The sequence below is a fragment of the Phalacrocorax aristotelis genome, chromosome 1 (assembly GCF_949628215.1).
Source record: "Phalacrocorax aristotelis chromosome 1, bGulAri2.1, whole genome shotgun sequence".
NCBI lineage: Eukaryota > Metazoa > Chordata > Aves > Suliformes > Phalacrocoracidae > Phalacrocorax > Phalacrocorax aristotelis.
The window spans coordinates 76832346-76851949 of NC_134276.1; the positions used below are offsets into that span (position 1 = coordinate 76832346).

The following is a 19604-nucleotide window of genomic DNA, read 5'->3' on the forward strand; positions in this document are numbered from 1 at the left end:
TGTTGGGAAAAAAATCAGCATTGGTTACTTCATTTCATTGCATCCAGTCTTGATGTTATGCAGCAGAAAAATAAGAGCACATAGGTTCCTGTACCACAATTGCATCTCCCATGAACATACATGTAGAATCACAAATGGTTTGGATTGGAAGGGACCTTTAAAGATCTTCTAGTCCTACTCCACTGCCATGAGCAGGGACATCTTTCACTAGACCAGGTTGCTCAAAGCCCCATCCGGCCTGGCCTTGAACACTTTCAGTGATGGATATCCACAGCTTCTCTGGGCAACCTGTTCCGGTCTCTTACCACCGTCATCATAAAAGACCTCTTTCTTATGTCCAATCTAAGTCTATCCTCTTTCAGTTTAAAACCACAAAATGTATTCCTCTTACACATGGAATTATCTGGCTTTAAATACCATGCACCTAAATCTAGCCTTTCTTGGTGCTTTATGCTCTTTATGTACATTTCCTACACTGAATGAAACTCTAATTGTATACTAAATACAATAATAATATTGACATTATGCAGTTCCACGTTGCTTTCATTTTCTGGAGGCTCTACAAGCATTCTAAGATGGAAGTACATACAAAAGGCCAACTGAAGCACAGCCCAAAGCATAGCACAGCTTACCAAGAAACTGTGCTGGAGCACGAGAGCACATGGGGTGTCTGTGTCGTTTGGACCCCAGAGGGCATATGGTATTGATGCTCCGCAGCAATGGAGACAGACCCACAAGCAGAGAAACTCTGGCTCCTAACTGGGAGGCCAGCAGGCAAAAGACTGGTAGCTCCCAGCTCCCAGTGGTACATACGCACGCTGGGCAGTCAGCCAGAGAGCTAGGAGGTATGAGTGTTCGACTGCCCAGGGATCTGTCCTAATAAATGCTGCCCACCAGGCTTCAGCTACGTCAGACAGCACATGCTGTGGGTATGGCAAGCATGTGCATGGTCAGCAGCTGGGAAAAGCAGAGTGAGGAAAGGCACCGAGCATGGACTTGGTGGGAAGAAGTCTAGTGGGAAGGAGCAGCATGCCTGGCATTGGTAGCTTGGAGAAGTTCATGCCCACCCACTTTTTTGAGTTGGGCTCTCTGTGGACCACTCTTCCTGCCACAGAAAACAGTCTCCCTTGGTGGATGCCCCCCCTGGAGCATTTTGCCAAGTTGGTGCTGATAAAATAGGGCAATGCACAATTCACTAACTGGGAACTACAGGAGGAGTTAAGGCAGACGACATTTAATTAGTTGCTTTGAAATCTGGCCAAGAGAACAGCAATATACAAGACCTTCTTCCTTTTAAAATAATGCTTTACTGATTCTATACTGATGAATAAAAGATCAGCATAAAGCAGGCTATGCATTTTCTGTTCAGTTAATTTTTAGCAGAAATTCTTATTTTTTTGGCTTAAGAGTTTTTGCAACATAGACTGACAAGTTTGAATTGTCATTACAAAAATTAAGGAGGAGAAGAGAAAGGGATTGTTTTCTATTCTTCCCAAAACAAAATAAGCAAGTATTCAATTCTGGAATGAGTGAGCACCTTGTGGATTGCTGATATTTTTTAAATTATTTATTTATTTATTCATTTTTATTTTTCACCAGAACCTGATTTGACCACTCAGCTCCATGGTGCTGTCTCCGGCAGTAGTCTCCCTAGCACGCTGGGGCAATGTGTTTGTAAAAAGTAATGAGAAGTCCAATTTCAAACCGGACCCTGCAGTGGCTAATTAGGTTTTTAAATATGGACTCATCTGCTACTCAAGTTTGAAAACAGGATCCATATTTGGCACTTCCCTTGGCAACCAGTCTTACTCGGGTTTCTTTTCTGTCTGGCTTTAGTCTGTGTTCAGTACAGGTCTCCCATTTACGTCCAGTGATACCACATTTAGTGAAATACATTAGGTCAGCTCAAGGTATCCACTGAGTAATAGGGGAAACAAAATTTCTGCTCAGCATAGACCACTTCCTCCCCACCCCCTGTGCACGGGCTCTCACACTGCTCTCGACTTTTTCTCTTTCATTAACGGTTGCTCTTGCATTATGCACACATGGGGAGGAAGCTGACACAGACCGACTGGAAGAAGGGTGCAGTGACAGCACCCTTTCCCTTCCCCACCACACCTTCCTTCAGCAAAAGGCTCGGAGGACCTGTGACCATACTGGATGACACACAGCTACATTTAACCTGGCCGGTGCTAGCAGGGAAGTTTTCCTGATGTGGACCTCTTTCACGGGCGCTTGTCTTGCACATGTCATCCTCCCCTCACCCACCACCACGCTCCCCAATTTCCAGCGCGTTAAGTTGCCTGGAGGGCAGAGCGCACCAAGATCAAACTGCAGAACAACCTAATTGCTGTGCGCTCCATTTAAAAACAAGGGATGTAAAACGTGGGTGACATGCGGGGTTTTTAATGAAAGGCCACACAAAATTTCAATATATGCCTTAGGATGAATCAGTGAATTAAGCAAAACACAGACTTGCTGTATTAAAATTACTGAAGTTTCCTAATGATTTATGTATTAATCTTGCAATACACCAACACCATTGCTTAGTCAAGAACATAAAAGACTATTATTAAACGCTCATGAAGCTTTCACAGTCTTAAATTTTCTTTCTCCAGGGAATGCAGCACAAGATTTTTCAAGATCTTTGATAGATTTTGCAGTTTATTTTGAAGCAGCTACAGAAATATATTGCAGAATATAGATATGTCTTTTCTGGTTATCATAAGCAGTTTCTTTCTCTCTTTCTATGATAAACCAAAGCCTGAGTCCAAAATATTGCTTATTAGATTTAAGCAGACTTCCTGACAGTACTACATATATTTATCCCATGAACACATCTGCTGAGTCTCAAGTGTGATTCTCCCTCAATACAAAAAAAAAAACCAAAACAAAAACCAAACCCAAACCCAGAAAATACAGAGATGGAGAAAAGACAGAGTTGCAGAAACAAGAATATGTGTTTTACCACTGAAAGATGCCAATTAAAAGAAATAAGCATATGCATTACTAAAACTGAACTAAAATTTAAAGTGTTAAAGTATCTAGTTACTTAGATTTTGTTACCGTTTTGTACAGCAGCTGTCCTGTTACCAACTACTAGAGGCTACCATATAGTCACCTATTTCATACACATGCCTCTGGGTGTTCACTGAGTAACTACACTTCTTCAAGTACATTTCTTTCATATACTTAATATGTAGTCTTAAAAAAAATGCCGAAGCATACAACAGTCAAGGTGGCCTTGGCACACCCCCATGTATTTGAACCTGAATGCACTGGAAGCTGTAATCTGAGTGAATAAGGACTCAAGCACTAGGGACTCCTGAAGTGACCTCATGACCCCGTGATGGACATGTTGGAAAGGGAGGCTACAAGGCTGATAAATAAAATTAGTGGTTCTACACAAGCTGAAAAGCAAATGTTGACGTGCTAGCTGGTCGCACCAGGGTGACTTAAGCAGCCAGAGGCAGGTGGCACTTTCAGAGCAGCTCACCTTGCCTTTTAGTTCTGACCCACAGACAACGAGCGACCATGTCTAAAGCGTCCCCCTGCAGTGAGCCCCTTGGTGCCACATGCTGCTCACACACAGCTCTGGCCAAAACTGGGCTTTCTCTGAAATCTTTCAACAGTGGTAAAGTAGCATTTTTCTTCTTAAAATTAGAGGATTAGCATAAAGGCAGAGGCTCAGAGCTGGGATATTCTCTCTTTCTAAACTTCTGGTGGTGGTTTCACTAGCAGTAGCTGACTTCTCTACAAGTCAGTGACTGCAGCTTTGTGCTTAACCCACAGCTCAGTAGGAGCCATAAGCTGGAAGCTGGGTTGTGGGGGTTTTTTAAAGCCATGCTTCTCAACTTTCAGCACGTCACTGTATAAATACATAGCATTCAGTGACTAGCCCCTTGTTGGAGCTTGTAGGAAGTGCAGACTTAACAAAAATTAACTTACTGTCTTTGGAGGACTACATTTAGTGAAGGAACCTGGAAGGTCTTTAGTATAAAAATAATTATGCAAGGCAAAATAAGCAGGGGCTTGTCAGCCTGGGAATTACTGTCATTGGAATGGAATCAATGCACCATTTTTCATTTGGCTGATCCCTCCTCCTAATGGCAAAAGGTGAGATGTCAAGAGCCCTCCTGCTCTACTGATCGCCTTGCTGTGCGCAGCTGCGTTGCTCTGTGCTCAGCACAGTTCTCAAATGTAGGAAGCATCAACTCAAAGGCTGGTCTTCTCAAAGTCTCACCAGAATCAGCATCTTCAAAAAAGTCTAATTTTTCTGTTTGTGTACAATTGGCGTTAATTTCAAATGGTTTTGATGACTTTAAACATTGATGGCAAGTTCAAGTTGTAATTACTGTAATTCCATTCTCCCAGAAAATATATCTCTTTATAAAGAATGATATAAATTGCCTCTTCTGAAGCATCATTTTTCTACAGTCGGTTCATATGATGCAATGTTAAGTACTTGCTAATATTTGAAGTGCTATTTGAGCATAATGGTATCCCTTCGTTCAATTAAAAATCTCCATCAAACAAATGAATGAGTAAATAAATAGAAGCAAGCGAGGTTTTGCATTGCTGCAGCCAAGAAACAGACCAAGGCTCCACAACCTCCATTCTGTAATCTCGTGACCCTTTTGAGGGATGGGAAACATCACTGCCATATATCTTTTAATACTATCTCTTCGATAACCTGGATCTCAGGTTACTGAAGATTGTCACACATCTTTTAAGATTATCTCTGGATTATATCAAGCATAGCTCTGAGGCACTCTCCACCCACTTGTGGAAAGCTTCCTAGCTCTCCTGCAATAGACCTTTTAAGTTGAAGGAAGCAATGGGTCTTCTTATGGTTTCTTCCACAAGAATGCATGTAGGGCCATAGAATGGCCCAGTGACAACTTGAACAGTCCCAAATCTTACTTCTGTTTCGATAAAATAGTTTTAAAACTAGTGTAGACTTTTCCAGACCATCTGCAGATTCAGGCCTTTTCATTCTGGTACTGAGAGGGAACTGTAGGGTCTGGTAATGCATAATAAAGTGCTGCCTTTTCAAATCCAGCACAGTTCACCTAACATGGTTAGCAGATTTTCAGTAGATTATGTGAATGTATTGGTGTATATGTGAAGATAATGTAAGGTTTCATTTTGTGATGGGCCGAACCCACTGCACTGCCTTGGAGTTGAGGAGGTGCTGAATGTGTTCTGCAAGTGCAGATGTTCAACACTGAACTGAAGGATTGGTTGGTCTTACCAGGAGAAACATGGTTTGAATGTACACACAGACTGCAAAATCCTTTTTCCTCCAAGGTGTCTATAAATACTGTGCAGAAAGTCCTATGCCATCACCCTCTGTCCACAGAAGCAACGCAAGACCATCATGTCTGGCACAACAAAATTACTTTGAAAATCAGTTTTTGTCTGCTGAAACAATCTAACAACTTCTGCTTTTTCAAAGGTTTCTTACATAGTGAGGATAAGAGTATCTCAACTTCAAACTGAGAGGTAAAACTAACACCCAGAACAGGAATTAAGACAAGGAACAAAATCATAAAGAAAGTCAACTATTTGTTAAAAACAGTCATAGGAAGTCTCCCTCTCTGTTGCAGTCACGAGAAGTCTTCCCCCCTGTTGGAAGTTAAAGAAGAAATATGGCTGAAATGGCAACAGGTATGGGAGAGATTAAAATGTGAAGGTTTTCTGCACCCATGCAATGACTGATAGCCCAGACATGGCAGGAAAGGCTTTTGTTCCTGTGAGACCGTGTGTTACCAGTGGCCACTGGCCACTCTCAGAAAAGATGAGGGATTTAAATAAGTGTATGAATGGGCCCTGTGAAGAGGTGGGTCTTACTTAAGGAACATAAACAAGTCAACTTCAGCAAACAAAAAAAACCTGCTAGAAATGAATAACATACAGTGGCTCAAAGTGGTCCATAGCCAGCATTGCAAAGTGGTTATTTCAAAGTACTGCAAGGGATGGTGACAGCAATCACTTTCTCTACTGTTTAGCCTTGGAGTTGTTTTTTGGTTTTGTTTTATAAATTTCCCAATACTGTGTCACTCTGGAACACTGTAAATGGACATCCGTAATGGAAAACCAAGTATTTCCTAAGAAGGGGCATGGCATGGCCTGAGGCCAGAGTGCATGAGATCTCTTCCACTTGCAAACATACCAGAAGCAAGTGAAGTCAGGCAGGTTTGGCTTTCCAGCAAATGAAGAGAAGTTTCATGTCCAAACCCTGAAAAACCAACAGTCACAGAGCTGCCCCACCCCAGCCCTCACTGAAAAAAAGAATTAAAAGATACTGCTGCTTTGGTAGACTGATTGATATCTGGTGGTAATTCAGATACTGGATACCCACCCACCCCCCACCCCCCTTTGAGCTGAGAACCAAAAGATTTCATGCAAAACTCATAAAATTTTAACTTGCACATTTCTGCAGTGCTGTATTGTAGCTAGCATCACTGTTAGAAGCTCTTGAGTTCTCAGAAAGCTACTGTGAACCACAGTGCTCCTCGGTTATTGTGCTTCTTGGGATGCTGAGATGGTGCTGTGTACAGCCAGCCTCCACTTCCCATGACAAGAAATGCAGGAGAACCACAGCACCGGACACATAACAAGAACAGAAGAAATGGATCAACGAAGCTGCAACTATGTAAGACATTCTGGCAGTATTAAAACTCCTAGAGCTAAAATATTTCACTTTTACAGTGACTTATTTTAGTTAGAAAGTATATTTTTCATAAACCCCGCATTCTTCATAATTTGGTTTAATTAAAAGACCAATTTTTCTTCACAGGTTTATGTACTTAAATGCCTGGTCTGCTTTTGAACAGACAAAGTTCTCCTTCACTGAAAGAAGAGGTTTAGGACAGGGATCAAAGGAAAGGTTAAGACTTATCATTTGTAGTTGCAGGGGCAGAAGTCTGCCTTTGCCTCCCTCCACTAGAGCCTGTAATCCTTAATGCACGTGGCAAGACCAGGGATATATGGTTGTGAAGAACCAGGAGCAACACCAGGGCTGAACCCAGAGGGGATCTGTGGAAGGCAAGCTGATAATTTTGAACATGTATTCCAGGGATTTACAGGCACGTGTGCATCCTTCCCCAGCTACGCTAGGCAGCTGGAAGGACGACAACACTGCAAAGGTACTGTGTGGATGGTGGTAGTTAGAGCTATTGAAAGGAATGCTAAAACTGTTTGAATATTCACCCAGAACCTGAATTCCAAAGCTTTTAAGGTTCACTCAGCCTTAATGAGTCTTTTTGCTCACAGAGAGGTGTTAAACTAACCCTCCCCTCTCGAGGGTGACAAACTATCTCCGCTCCCTATTCTCTGGAAGTCCCTTTTGCCTTCTCTGTCACATGAGTGCAGTACATTAACTTTCAAATTACCAATGAACCAGCTTGCTGTTTTGGAAAGCAGAGTATCTGCAATATCCACTGTCCTGTGTGTCACAGAGAGTTGACTTCACCCACCCAACCTGCTGTGCAGGGAGAGGCTTAGCAGCAGAAACACCCATATATCACATACCTCTCAATGCATTGCAATTTTTAACTTTTCCAGAAACACCGTGTCCTATTAAATCATTAGCCTTTATTAATAATCCTTTGTTAAGACCATTAATCTCTTTTAGACAAGAAGGAATTTAACATTGTGACACACAAATTAGCTACATTTAACTTCCCTGAAAACATCGAAGTCTGGCATTACCTTGGTGAGAGTAGTGTTACACTGCACTATTGTTCTTCAGAAACCAGTGAACCCTGAAAGTATTTTGATTAGACAGAAAGAAAATAAATTGATAAATGTAAAATCAGAGCTTTCCAAAGTTGGCATCCTGACTTAAATATTTCCTCATTATTGGTTGCAGGAGTGGCTAGGGATCACCTGTGGCCTGCAACAGGGATAAAACACCTGCTGCCTTTGAACTGAAACTCTGTCTTTTGGATTGATGAATTGGTCTGCTGAAATAATAGCCCATTTTTTTTTAATTAATTTACAGAATTTGAGATCTGTGCCTTCACCAATATGCTCATTTTCCAGGCCAGCAAATCAATTTTTGCAATTAATGATGATTGCTGCAAAAGCAAGAGATCATTTTGCAAAGCAGCCAATCCTTTTGCATTTACACAGAAAAAAATTTGCAGAGAAGGACTGAAATACCCTTACGTAGGTGCATTAAGCATTTGAATACTTATCATCTAACCATAGACAGGAAAACTTGGTAACATGCTGCAGGAAGACATTTAACTGAATACATCAGCGTGCTGCAGTTGGTATTTGGTCCTGTCAAGGGAATATGATTTATCTTGTAAATAGGACCAGAATAATGCAATAAAAGTCACTGTGGGGAAGCTGTTTAAACAACACAACTCAAACAAAAACATGTATATTCCTTGAGTAAAATAAAATCTATAATAACATGTATCTAACTTGTCTAGAAAGATCTGTTATGATTACAATTTCTGCAGTTTTCACAGCATTTTGTTAAGCAGCAGTCCAGTGACACAGGTCTTTATATGCAACTGTGAGAGACTTCTGTACTGAATGAAACAGTAATAAATAAAATAAATAAAACAAATAAAAGGGTAATATTTAAAATCTCTCCTACTTCCTCCTACAAATTTTTCTTTATCATTTACAAACTTGGAAATAAATCAGTAGTACTATGCTACTCCTATGCTACATCAGCTTCATGTTTGCTTTTGCTTGAATGGAAGATTTTGTTCATCACATAAGTTCTTCCAGCCAGAGAGAATTAAGAAACTACAAGTGATAGATCAGTTGTGAAAAGGCACTGGAGAAACCAACTGGGAATTAAAAAAAAATAAAAAAAACTTTGAGAAGAAAGTTGAGTCATCAAACCATTCTTAAGGAAAAAACTGTTTTAAACAAATGTTCACCTTAAAAAAAATTCTGAAACTTATGGAGATACCTTACTTCAACAGGATGACTTGGAAATTGGAGGTTTGGAGTTTCAGTTTGATCAACATTATACTTCAATTTACAAACCAATTCAAAATAAAATATTCTGAAATCACTGAAATTAATAGTTTTGATCTGAAAAATGGATTCATACTTCCCAAAAGTAATCTGACATTTTAACTTTTAATTGCACTTTGTGGACAATATTTTCAAAATCTCAGCAATGCTGATGTGACAAATTCCTCAACTTTCTGCCCAAACTTAAGACAACTTCATTTACTAACAAACATCACACGCACAGAGGAAGTGAAGAAGAAGGACACCACCCATCCAAAAACAGGTGGTCTCCAGGGACTTTGCTGGACAGAATTTCCCAGCAGTATGTGACACCTCCTGATACAGCCCTTATGAACTATCTGGCAGAGGAGAAGAATTGGAGCTGCCACCTCTCCCCAGCACCCTCCCAGGTCCTGGGTAGAGCTGTTTACCCTGTTTTACACCAGCTAGGAAGCACATATGGCAGCTGGGATTTTTTAAATTCCTTTCATCCAATTTCTATTTTCTCTGACATGATTCATGCACTAGGGCTCCAGGGAAAAAAATACATAAATTATCTGGGGAATGTACCAGCATACATGAGTTACAAAAAACATCAGCTCCTTCTTCAGTGAGAGAGCAGAGGAAAGAAAGCAGAAAAAGTGTGACTAACTGTCCCTGAATATATACAGGAGATGTGAACCAGAAAAGGAACTGTGTTACTGTGGCTGGGGAGTTCATAGGTCTGTGATTCACAGCGTTACAGGGCCCATTTGGTATGCAAAAAGAGAGGATGATGAAAGGCATAGTTAGTCATGGAGACAAAGCTAGACAGAACACACAAAGATGTTACCCCTGGGAAAGGGAATATATTCAGGTGTGACCCACAGCCTGGAAAAGGGAATAAGGTCATCTTTATTTTCCTAAAATTCCTTCCTACTTTGGTAGGTAGAGTACTTGAAGGAGTGCCATCCATCCCAGCCTTACAAGAGCCCATGAACTCCAGTGCACTGTTCAATCCTATCTCAGCCCAGAGGACAGCACAATGTTCTTCAAGCTTTTGCTAAAACCAGACAGTCATATTCTCTCACGACCGTATTTTTGAATCTCTCACTTTAGAAAATAATATTTAAGGCAGGCAAAAGAGTTAAAAAGGACAACCCGGTTATGCTGTTAGAGCGCACGGTGAACTACCCTCAGCATGTAACTGTTGAAACGCTTGCAGATAGCGTTTCTGTTAAACTTTCACCTCCTTGAAAACAGTCGTTTTCGAAGTAGGGATGAAGGAGAATGATTTGCCTTAGGGATCCCCTTGTCGACTCATGTGATTGCTGTTGAAAATGGTCTGGATCTAAAAGACCACAAAGGTGTTTGATGTTCTTCATATATCCTTCAGCAAAAGAACTGGGAGAACAGTCATTGCCCTTGTGCGTTTGCATTTTCAATAACTCACATGAAACAAGCTATGCCCTGCCAGTTTGGAACAAGCTCTGTCCTGCCTTGATGTACCCATGTTGTGTCTCTTTTACTGATCTGTGTGAAGAGGATGGGCAGGAAGCAGGAGAAATGACATTCTTAGGGGAGAAATAGGACTGGGGCTAGGGGGACAAGATAGGAGGAAGACAAATGGAGAGGAAGAAATGAACTGGTGTGCGGAAATAAGACAATTCCCCCCCCCAAAAAAAAAAAAAAAAAGGGGGAAAAAGGGAAAAAAAGAGAGAAACCATGATGAGATAGGGAGGGAAAAGGCAATGGAGACAAAAAAGCTCAGAAGACACAGGTGAAGATGAAACTATGAATGTAGAAATCAAGTAGGCAGACATGAAGAAAGAGATAACAAAGGAAGAAAAAGAATGTAAAATGCAAGGAAAGTGAGAAAAAACTAAATTAAGCCTCCTGCCAAAAAGGACCTGAAAAGAGAAACATGGGGTAAATCAGATTGGTAAAATGGCAGACAACAAACCAAAGAGGAAATGTGGAAGACGGTAGCACAAGCTACCTTTAATACTGTTTATGGGACAGACCTTACAACAATTATTTGTTATGCCCTGTGGTCACTGTGATATGGTTGACTTCTGGCTTCAGAGCAGAACTCTGAGCAGCAAGTACAAGCAATGGGAGCAACAGCCACAACTGTGACTGCCAGCCCAGAGCAATGGGAGAGAATGATCCCACAGGAAAATCTGTGGGAAAGCAGAGAACTGAGCCTCGATTTACTGTCTCCTGTATGGCAAGACAGTCTTCTGCCTTTCCTTCTCTGGCATGTTTGATGGACGGATCCCTCCTCTGCCACCACAACTCACCTCCAGTTTGGACACTAGCCCAAGCAAAATCCAGGAAATAACGGGACAAGAGCATGGTAAACAATTCAGTCTTCTGCCACTGGTAATTTTTCCAGCAGGGAGTACAGCCCCTTTCCCCCTCGTGAATAAATTACTTCAGATTGTTTTTCTGCCTCCCTGCAAGGCTAGGACTACTAGCCAATCTGGCAACATGCACCCAAGTTGTGAAATGAATTCTGCCAGCTAGTCCAACTCAAAATAAGGAAAAAGCCAGCACAAAATTTTTAGAAAGGTTTCCCATTCATACAAACAGCAAAAATGAGGGATGGCATCACTGGGAAATGGGCAACTCATGGAACGGTATCATATCACAGTGTTCACCGTGGGTGTCTTTACCACGTCCATTAAAGCTGTTAAATGCTGCTCTGAATCACAAGGCATCTCCAAGGCCCCATGGTGTAGGCAATGCCTGTGTATGGTACCCTGCAACAGTCATCCAGGGTTGCTAAACCACCCACTCATGCTGTAGGCACACACTCAAACACACAAGCAATCTCACTCTTTTTAGCAGCACCATTTCTGCGATAACTATTTGTCCAAGTCGGAGCTTATCGGTAGTCAGGCTAAAAAAAAAAGCCATGAGTATCTTCTCCCACCTGAATCAAGAAAAGGTTTGGAACTGAATCCACAGCCCCCTCTGGGTCCCACTGGTGTGCCTGTGTGCTCAGAAAGTAGGCACCGCTGCTGCCCCCAAGCAATTCAGAGCATCCGTGTAGGAAAGAGCAGGCAGTCAGCCTGCAGTCTGTCATCCTTTATGGCTCCTTTTATACCAATAACATTGAAATGTAAAAAGCACGCTGTGGTGCAAAAGCTGAAGGTAAATATCACTGGTATATATTATTTTTTACATCAGATCGGTCATGTTCATGCTCAGCTGTAAGTTTTCTAATAAAAACATTTCTGGTTCCTTTAAAATATGAGTTAATAATGATGAATCACCGGTAACGATGATCCTAAATTAAAGAGGCACAGTACAAGGCTTTGCTATAATCAAGGAAACTACTCTTATCTAGAGACAAAGAACAGCCACATTTAATTTTGCATTCTGCACTTTAGCCCAAAGAAATACTAATTACACTCCTCTTAGCCCCCTTGCATGGTGCCATCCAGCACATGCCCATCAGAAACAATGAATACGTACATCAAGTGAAGAGTAAGGGTAATTTCCTGTGGTTGTTTTACAAGCAAGGGATTAAACTGTGACTACCCTGCAGAGTTTAAACAATGTGCTTGTAATAAAACTGATGCCATAGTATGTAATCAGAAGTCAAACAGAAAGTTTGACATGCTTAATGCAGCATTCATATGTAAAATGTCTGCAGTGGAAACAGCCCAGCCTTCTAATTTCAGTCTTTGTTCCAAAATGAAACCTTGGGCCAGGTGCCTCTGAACATGTGTTGGAGTCCCCGTCAAAGGACGGAGACAGAATTTCTCCATGGAAATGACGCAGAACTCAGACTGGCTCTGTGCAGGCAGAAATGCTCTGGAGCCCATCAGAAGACAGGCTCTGTTTGAGCCTGTTAGTAAGCACATAATTGCCACACATGACTGCACAGGGAAATTTTGAAATGTATCTCAGTTACCCTGCCCATTCCTCAATTAACGAAACAACCCTACACGGTTCCTATGTGACACCAGAGACCTTTCCCACATCATTTGATGTCTTCCTAATGTTAGAAATATCCCATAGACATTCACCCACAGTTTTCCTAAATGAAAGTAGTGGACAGAACACAGCCATGCATTTTAACCCATCTTACGAGGTTAAAAACCCAGGACAGCCACGCACCTGGCTCTCAGTAAGCTCTCAGGGAAGTGCAGGGGGTGACCCAGACAAGAGCCAAGGCTTCAGCAGTTGCAGTGAATCACTGGGCTGATGTGTGAGAGCACAAGCACCATGGGGACTGGAGGGATGACACAGCCCGGGCATGGAAGGCAGGTGGGGAAGCTGGAGAAGGGCTGTGAGGGAGGCAGAGGTGGGGGACCAGAACATCAGGAGAGGTGCAGGACAAGGCAGTGGCCAGAGGCGGAGGGAGGGGAGGATGGGGTGCCAGGAGCTACAGGCCAGTGGGCAGAGCTGCCAGGGAGGAATGAGCAGCAGACAGCTTGTGGTCTGGGCAAACCTGTGCGGCAGCTGGGCAGGTGAGACTAGCTGCCCTCCCCGAGCCAAGTCAGCAGCCCTGCGCTCACAGGCAGGGAGCTAGCAGCCATAGGCATGTGCACGCATCTGAGGGCAGGATCAGGGCCTCTACATATGCATTCACTTGAGGACAAAGACTATTAGCATTCACCCAAGCCATTTTAAAACATCCCAGTTATTGACAGTCTCCCTGATTAGGCAGTGAGGAGTCTGGATTCTGCACTGCAACGTCACCGCAGTGTAAGCATCAGAAAGGAAGCAAGGCTTTCAAGGGTCAGAATAAAAGACTCAGTTTGCAAGTTTATAAACTATTTGTATCTTTGACTGAAGGCCACAATCTTTGCTCAAGTCTGACAGATATTTAGCAAATTCTTGAGAATCCCTGTTCATTAAAACAAAACAAAACAAAACAATAAAGGCAACAAAACCCCCCACATTCAGTATTCAGTAACAATTTTCTTGGAGTTTAAGGTGCACACCCTTACTGCAGATCAGTGAATACCAAAAATGGATTGGTACCTGCTTTGTAAGTCGTTCAGGTGCAATTTGCCTACATAATGGGTGGCTGATGAGACAGTGATGATCCTAGCGTTGTGACTGTGCGTTCCTGATTGCTTCAGCGTATCCAAGAGGAGGTTAGTCAACAGGAAGTGTCCCAAGTAGTTCAAGCCGAAGTGCTCCTCAAACCCATCCTCCGTCTTTCTTTCAGGGACCAGCATCACCCCAGCTAGAGGAGAAAGTAGAGGCAAAACCTGTTGATTTATTTCAGAGAAGGAGCAAGCCTGAAGGAGCGTGGATCTCCTGCTGCAGAGCGTAAACACAGCACTTAGAGCAATGAGTGATTTGTGATGGCATGTGAAGTGTAAAGACGATACCGATTGATTCCTGCCAAGAAAAATGTCAAAACCCCCACTTCAGTTCCTTTATCCTGAAAACAGGTAGACTGGCTCTCCCCCTTCCTCCCTTCCTCCCTCCCTGCAGAATTGTGAGGATAAATGAGTTTGTGAGATGTGTTTTGAAGACATTAAAAGTTGGGTCAACCCAATGCTTCATGCCAGAATTCTATGCTGCAGACCCACAAGAATAATTAATCCGTGTACATTAGGTGGGAGCTGAATGATCCCAACAGCATTCCCTCCATCAAAGAGTTCAGAAGGGTAGAGACAAGACCAGGCTAAGCAGCAGATCTGCTCTCCCAGATGGCTTTCTGCTGAGTCCTGTCTGGGGTTTAAAGGTCTGTTGAGTCCTCATCTGAAATCTGCAACTTCTACCTCACTGGTGCGTGTGAGAAAAGATGTAGTAAATTTACCCAATATGTCTTAATTACTGTGCGTACAAGCAGCTGCATATTGAAATGAGTTTTTGAATCCTTATTTTGGCAATATTTTTGCATATATTTCTACAAACCACAATTTTCAAAGTCGGTGCCTAAAATAAGTATCCACATCCCTAACACACAACATTGATTTCATCATCTTGCAGAGAATCCTGAGCTCATGCATAAACTATATCGTGTATTGAGGCTGTGGAGGGGATATCTATCCCACTAAATTATAATGTGGACTTGAATGTTATAAATTATTCTTATTTTATTAAAATTTAATTAATTATCATGCAAGTGGACCTGACCCTTGTAATGTACATGTAGATGGACGGTGGCTTGTGGAGAATAATGTTGCAGGCCATTTGTTTTCTCTCCAATACACATGGATATGATACAGCAGAAAGGCCACCTCTGCTCACAGACATGAGAGGGTGTCAGCTTCATCCTTGTGCTATTTCATGTGTCCTTTAAAAAGCCTTTAACATCCCATTTCTTGAGCTCAGCCCAATGATGGCATATTAAATTACTATTTTAAATTGCACATGGTTTGCATCTGCATCATTCCTTCTTTGGGGGGGTCCCGCCACCTGACAGTCCTGATTCATTACTGCTGCTCAGACTGAGGAGGAGATATTTTCAGGATCTTTCAGCACAGCCAGTACCCGTAGCAATTCACCTATGGCTGCCTACTGCTTAATGGAGCAACTGGAGAAGCAGCGTGAGTGGAAGAGGAGATGACAGAGCAAATAAAAGGTTTGGGTGTAAGACAGCATACCTGCATACAGAGACCTTGAGACTGAACATAAGCAATGCTGGCTAATGGTATGATGGAAGAAGCACAACACAAATTACATGACCGGGCTCTACAAAAGCTCTGACTGGCATCTCTCTCTGTCATTACAGCCACTCTCCCAGATTCCTCAGAACGACGGGAAAACCCAGCTGCTGGGTGTGGTTTCTCTGCGTGTCAGATCTCAACTTTAACAACGGAAAGACACAAATTAGAGGGTGTCTGGTTGGGTGTCCCGTTGTATTCTCCTTCAGCACCAGCACTTACTCTGATGCACGGTACAACTGCTCACAGAGTTGGAAACAGATTTCGCTTTCCTCCATAACCTGCATATGTGGCATACAATGATATCCAGAACAGTGGCTGGGACTGAACACTGGCATGACGGTTACAGACAGATAGAAAAGTGAAACAAGTCCTGCTGTGACTTATTCTTTTTTCCTGGGAAGATGGAAAGGGTGGGAAGGGCAACAATCCCCGAGCTCCCAGACCAAGCCTCAGCCTGCTACAGTGCAAGTTTTAGCAGAGACAGGGTTTAGCACAAGCTGTTGGAGGGCAGATGGGAACAGCACCACATCTCTGAGCACCTAGCCTGGTACAAGGAAACAATTTGCATCTCTCTGAGGCCCATCCTGCCTTCCAAAGCTCTGATACTTGGAAAAAGCAGGAGGAAGCAGTTTGCCAGCAGTCTATTTGCAGCATACTGGTAAAATGCAAGCCCAAGAAAAGGCAGCCAACATAAAACAACCCTGGCACAACAAAGCTGATGTGAACCCCAAATGCTGCTTCTGCATCTCCCAGGGCTGCTACAAGGCTTGCTGTAGGCACCTCCATGCGCACACGCATTTCTGCCAGCTGAGTCAGATGGAGAGATGGAGGTATTTGTCTGGAGAGCAGTGCAGTAGATGACTGCTACATCACAATCAGCAGACAAACCCGGTGAGGCTGTCACCACTCACGTCAGCCCCGAGGGTGCCTGTGCTAGAACAACTGCCCCCTTGACCTCTGGAGGCACATGGGCTTTCAAGAGCACATAGAGGCTCTGCCCTCCACCCCAATTAGTCTCCACCATCTGTGCTGCACATCCTGCATGCAGAAAACAGATCTGAGCTCAGGTCAGGAGATGGAAAAAATTTACACTCATGCAATGCACAACGGTTAAGATACACATTCCCCAAAATTATTTTGCTCATCCTTCAGGAGCTTCCTCTGAACAGAAATTGTGGTCAAGTCCTTGAGCAGGGACAATCACCTCTGCCTGCATTTGTTGCTACTAAAATTCCCTTTTTGTCTTCAAGAGCTTGTCAATATTACACCAAAACAGCTTTGAAAGATTTTTTTTTAAAAAAAAAGGCTCTCATCTTTGAGGTTGTTCATGTCAAGGATATAAAAAAATCTTGCCCTGCAATTTGAGGGCAGTTTCTCATATTTGAGGAGAAGCCATTTTAATTCACTGAGAGCAAGCGTACAAAGGAATACCCAACAGGCAACTGAACCTGGCTGCTTCTCTGACAAAAGGGAAAACCTTATAAGTATAGCAGCAAGCTCTGTTTTTTAAATTATTAACTACCTAACATTCAGTAGATACTAAAAGTGGCATGCTATTGATTTTCATTTGTCCAGAAACACCATCAGCTTTAATAAAGAGTCCCAAATGGTAACTCAAAGAATGAAAGCTGCTTCTATTTTTAATTCTTTCACTTAATCCAATAATATTTGAAACATTAAAAATGCCTTTTTTTTTTTTTTTTTAACCTTACCTCTTCATTGTAAAATAAGAATGATTTTCCTTATTCTTTTGGTATGGAATCCATACAACCCTGTATCTTTCTGATTTTAATTATCAAGAGTCTCCTCAGTTTTTTCGAGCACATGTGAAATTTGAAGTGGCAGCACAGAGACCGTTAATGCCAAACACCTCAGTTCTGATACAACTTTCTTATACCTTTTTCCCTCTGATTTTGCCTCATTGCTTCCAGAAGATTTATTTTTAAAAATGTCACTGATATCAGCATGGCATTAGACAATGAATTAATAAGTAAACTGAATGTGAGCTTTTACTTTGTAATTCATTAGCTGATTTTGAAATATTCAGGCAAAAGACTAACAGTATGTATGCAGAAAACTGGTTAAATGACACATCGATGTGTGATTTTGCAAGAGTAGAAATAAATTAGAATAAGGAAAATATTTTGCTGCATAACTATGCTGAACAACTATTCTTCTTACAGATGTAGTAAAGAATTCCACTGTGTTGCAGTTATGAATTTATTGTGATATATTCAAATTATACACATTTTAATTAGCTATAACGATTAAAAAGTTCTATCCTTTTTTACTTTTATAAGTAGGCAATAGTAATTTTTTCCTCTCAAAGAAGGAATACACCTCAAGAGAACTGTCTTTGTAAACAGTCATTTATCATGATTTTCTACATAAGTTTCTAATGAAACTTGTGGTTTAGGATCCATCAATGAATTAGTCCTATGTGATTTTAAGAGCATAATGGATCTGATAGTGCACACAGCATAACCAAAAAGTTTATGAGAGTTGTAAATATTAGAGGCCAGGCATACCGTGTTTTTATTGGATTATACAGGAGAATTTGTACCATGCCTGCCTGTACAGCAGATGATGGTAAACATTGCTGTAATTCCTGTACATTCCACTGCAAAGTCATCCTTCAGCTCCATTATAAAATATGTTTTAAGAGCTTTAAAAACACAAGATTTTCATTCATCTAGATTTATTTACAGTGAGCTACTTGGAGGGTTTAAAGTTAGTTCTCTCAAACTTACTGCAAAAAAAAAAGATTTAGAATCTTTTTTTCACATGCAGAACAAGATGTCTTCCTTCCCAGACAGTCTCATGGAGGAGGGTTTGGAGGCAGTGCCCCCACATGCAACTCCTTTTAACGCCAGCAACCCAAAGGCTGGGAAGCCAACACAGGAGATCAGCTTACATGTAACAGCTTCACAGCAGGAGGTGAACCTATATAATCACATTCACCCAATTCTTGCTATTTACAAGGAAGAGTTACATACTGTACCAAGAAGGTTCCCATGGGGAAAACTTCATAGAGACAGTAACCCCAGGTAAAAATACAAAGCCTTTCTCCATACAGGCTTTGTACTAGTGTAGCTGATCCATTTAGCAGCATTTTCCGTCCCACAAGTGCAGCCACATGAGGCAACCCAGCTCACCTAATGGAGTGTCAAAATCATTCTGCACCGCACACCCATCCAGCAAAAGACCTATGCGTGGACCTATCTAGCTACAGAATAGTACAGCCCACTTCTCTCCTGAATAGAGACAGCTATAGTGGAGTAAACATCTCAATAATCATATAACAGCATCCCCTGGTTAGGCTGCCTACACTAGATTGCTCATTCCACCTCGTTCAGTTGGGCTATGCTATCCCAGAATATGCCTGTCCTGTGGATCTCATTGAGCTCTAGTGAGCAACGAGAAGGTGCAATGCCTTATTAGAATTGCCCCCAGAAGCACCCACTGGAGGCACAACAGTACTCACATAACTGCTTTTTACAGGTGTGACTCGTCTGGACTGCGGAAAAGTGAATTTACAGCACTGCTGCAGCACACTGCTTGCTAAGCTAGGTCCACAACCCAGATCCCAGTGCTGGTGTGCTGCACACCTATTGGTATTCCAGAAAAGTGTTATGAGTCTGTACAGAACCACACACCAGCTTAACAGTATATGAAAGCTGAAGAGGCAAAAATCCAAACAGTTAAGAAGAAAAACACAAAAATACAAATTAAGCTTGGTACAGCTCTCCAGTGCATGGTCTTATTTCCTTTCTGCCCAGAGGGACTGGTGGATGTAGTTCAGACTCTTGCACTTCCTAATACCTTCTGGACCCCTGTATATATGAATATGCAGTTTTCTAAAGCAAACTGGGAGGAAACTGAAGCAAGCAAGGAATTTTATCCCATGGTGTAACAATGACAGCTAGATGACATCTGGTGTGGACTCTAGGTTCTCTTACATCTCCCCTCAGGGCAATAAAGGACATCTGCAGC

General features: G+C 42.1%; 1 protein-coding gene across 2 annotated transcripts in view; it reads right to left on the reverse strand.

The window, feature by feature from the left end:
* DHRSX (dehydrogenase/reductase X-linked) overlaps positions 1 to 19604 on the reverse strand; it is a 169592-nt gene that overhangs the window by 34941 nt on the left and 115047 nt on the right. For both annotated transcript variants that reach the window (XM_075094864.1, XM_075094855.1), the window contains one exon: positions 13969 to 14176. In XM_075094864.1, coding sequence (XP_074950965.1) covers positions 13969 to 14176 — 208 coding nt within the window. The remainder of the gene's footprint in view (positions 1 to 13968; positions 14177 to 19604) is intronic.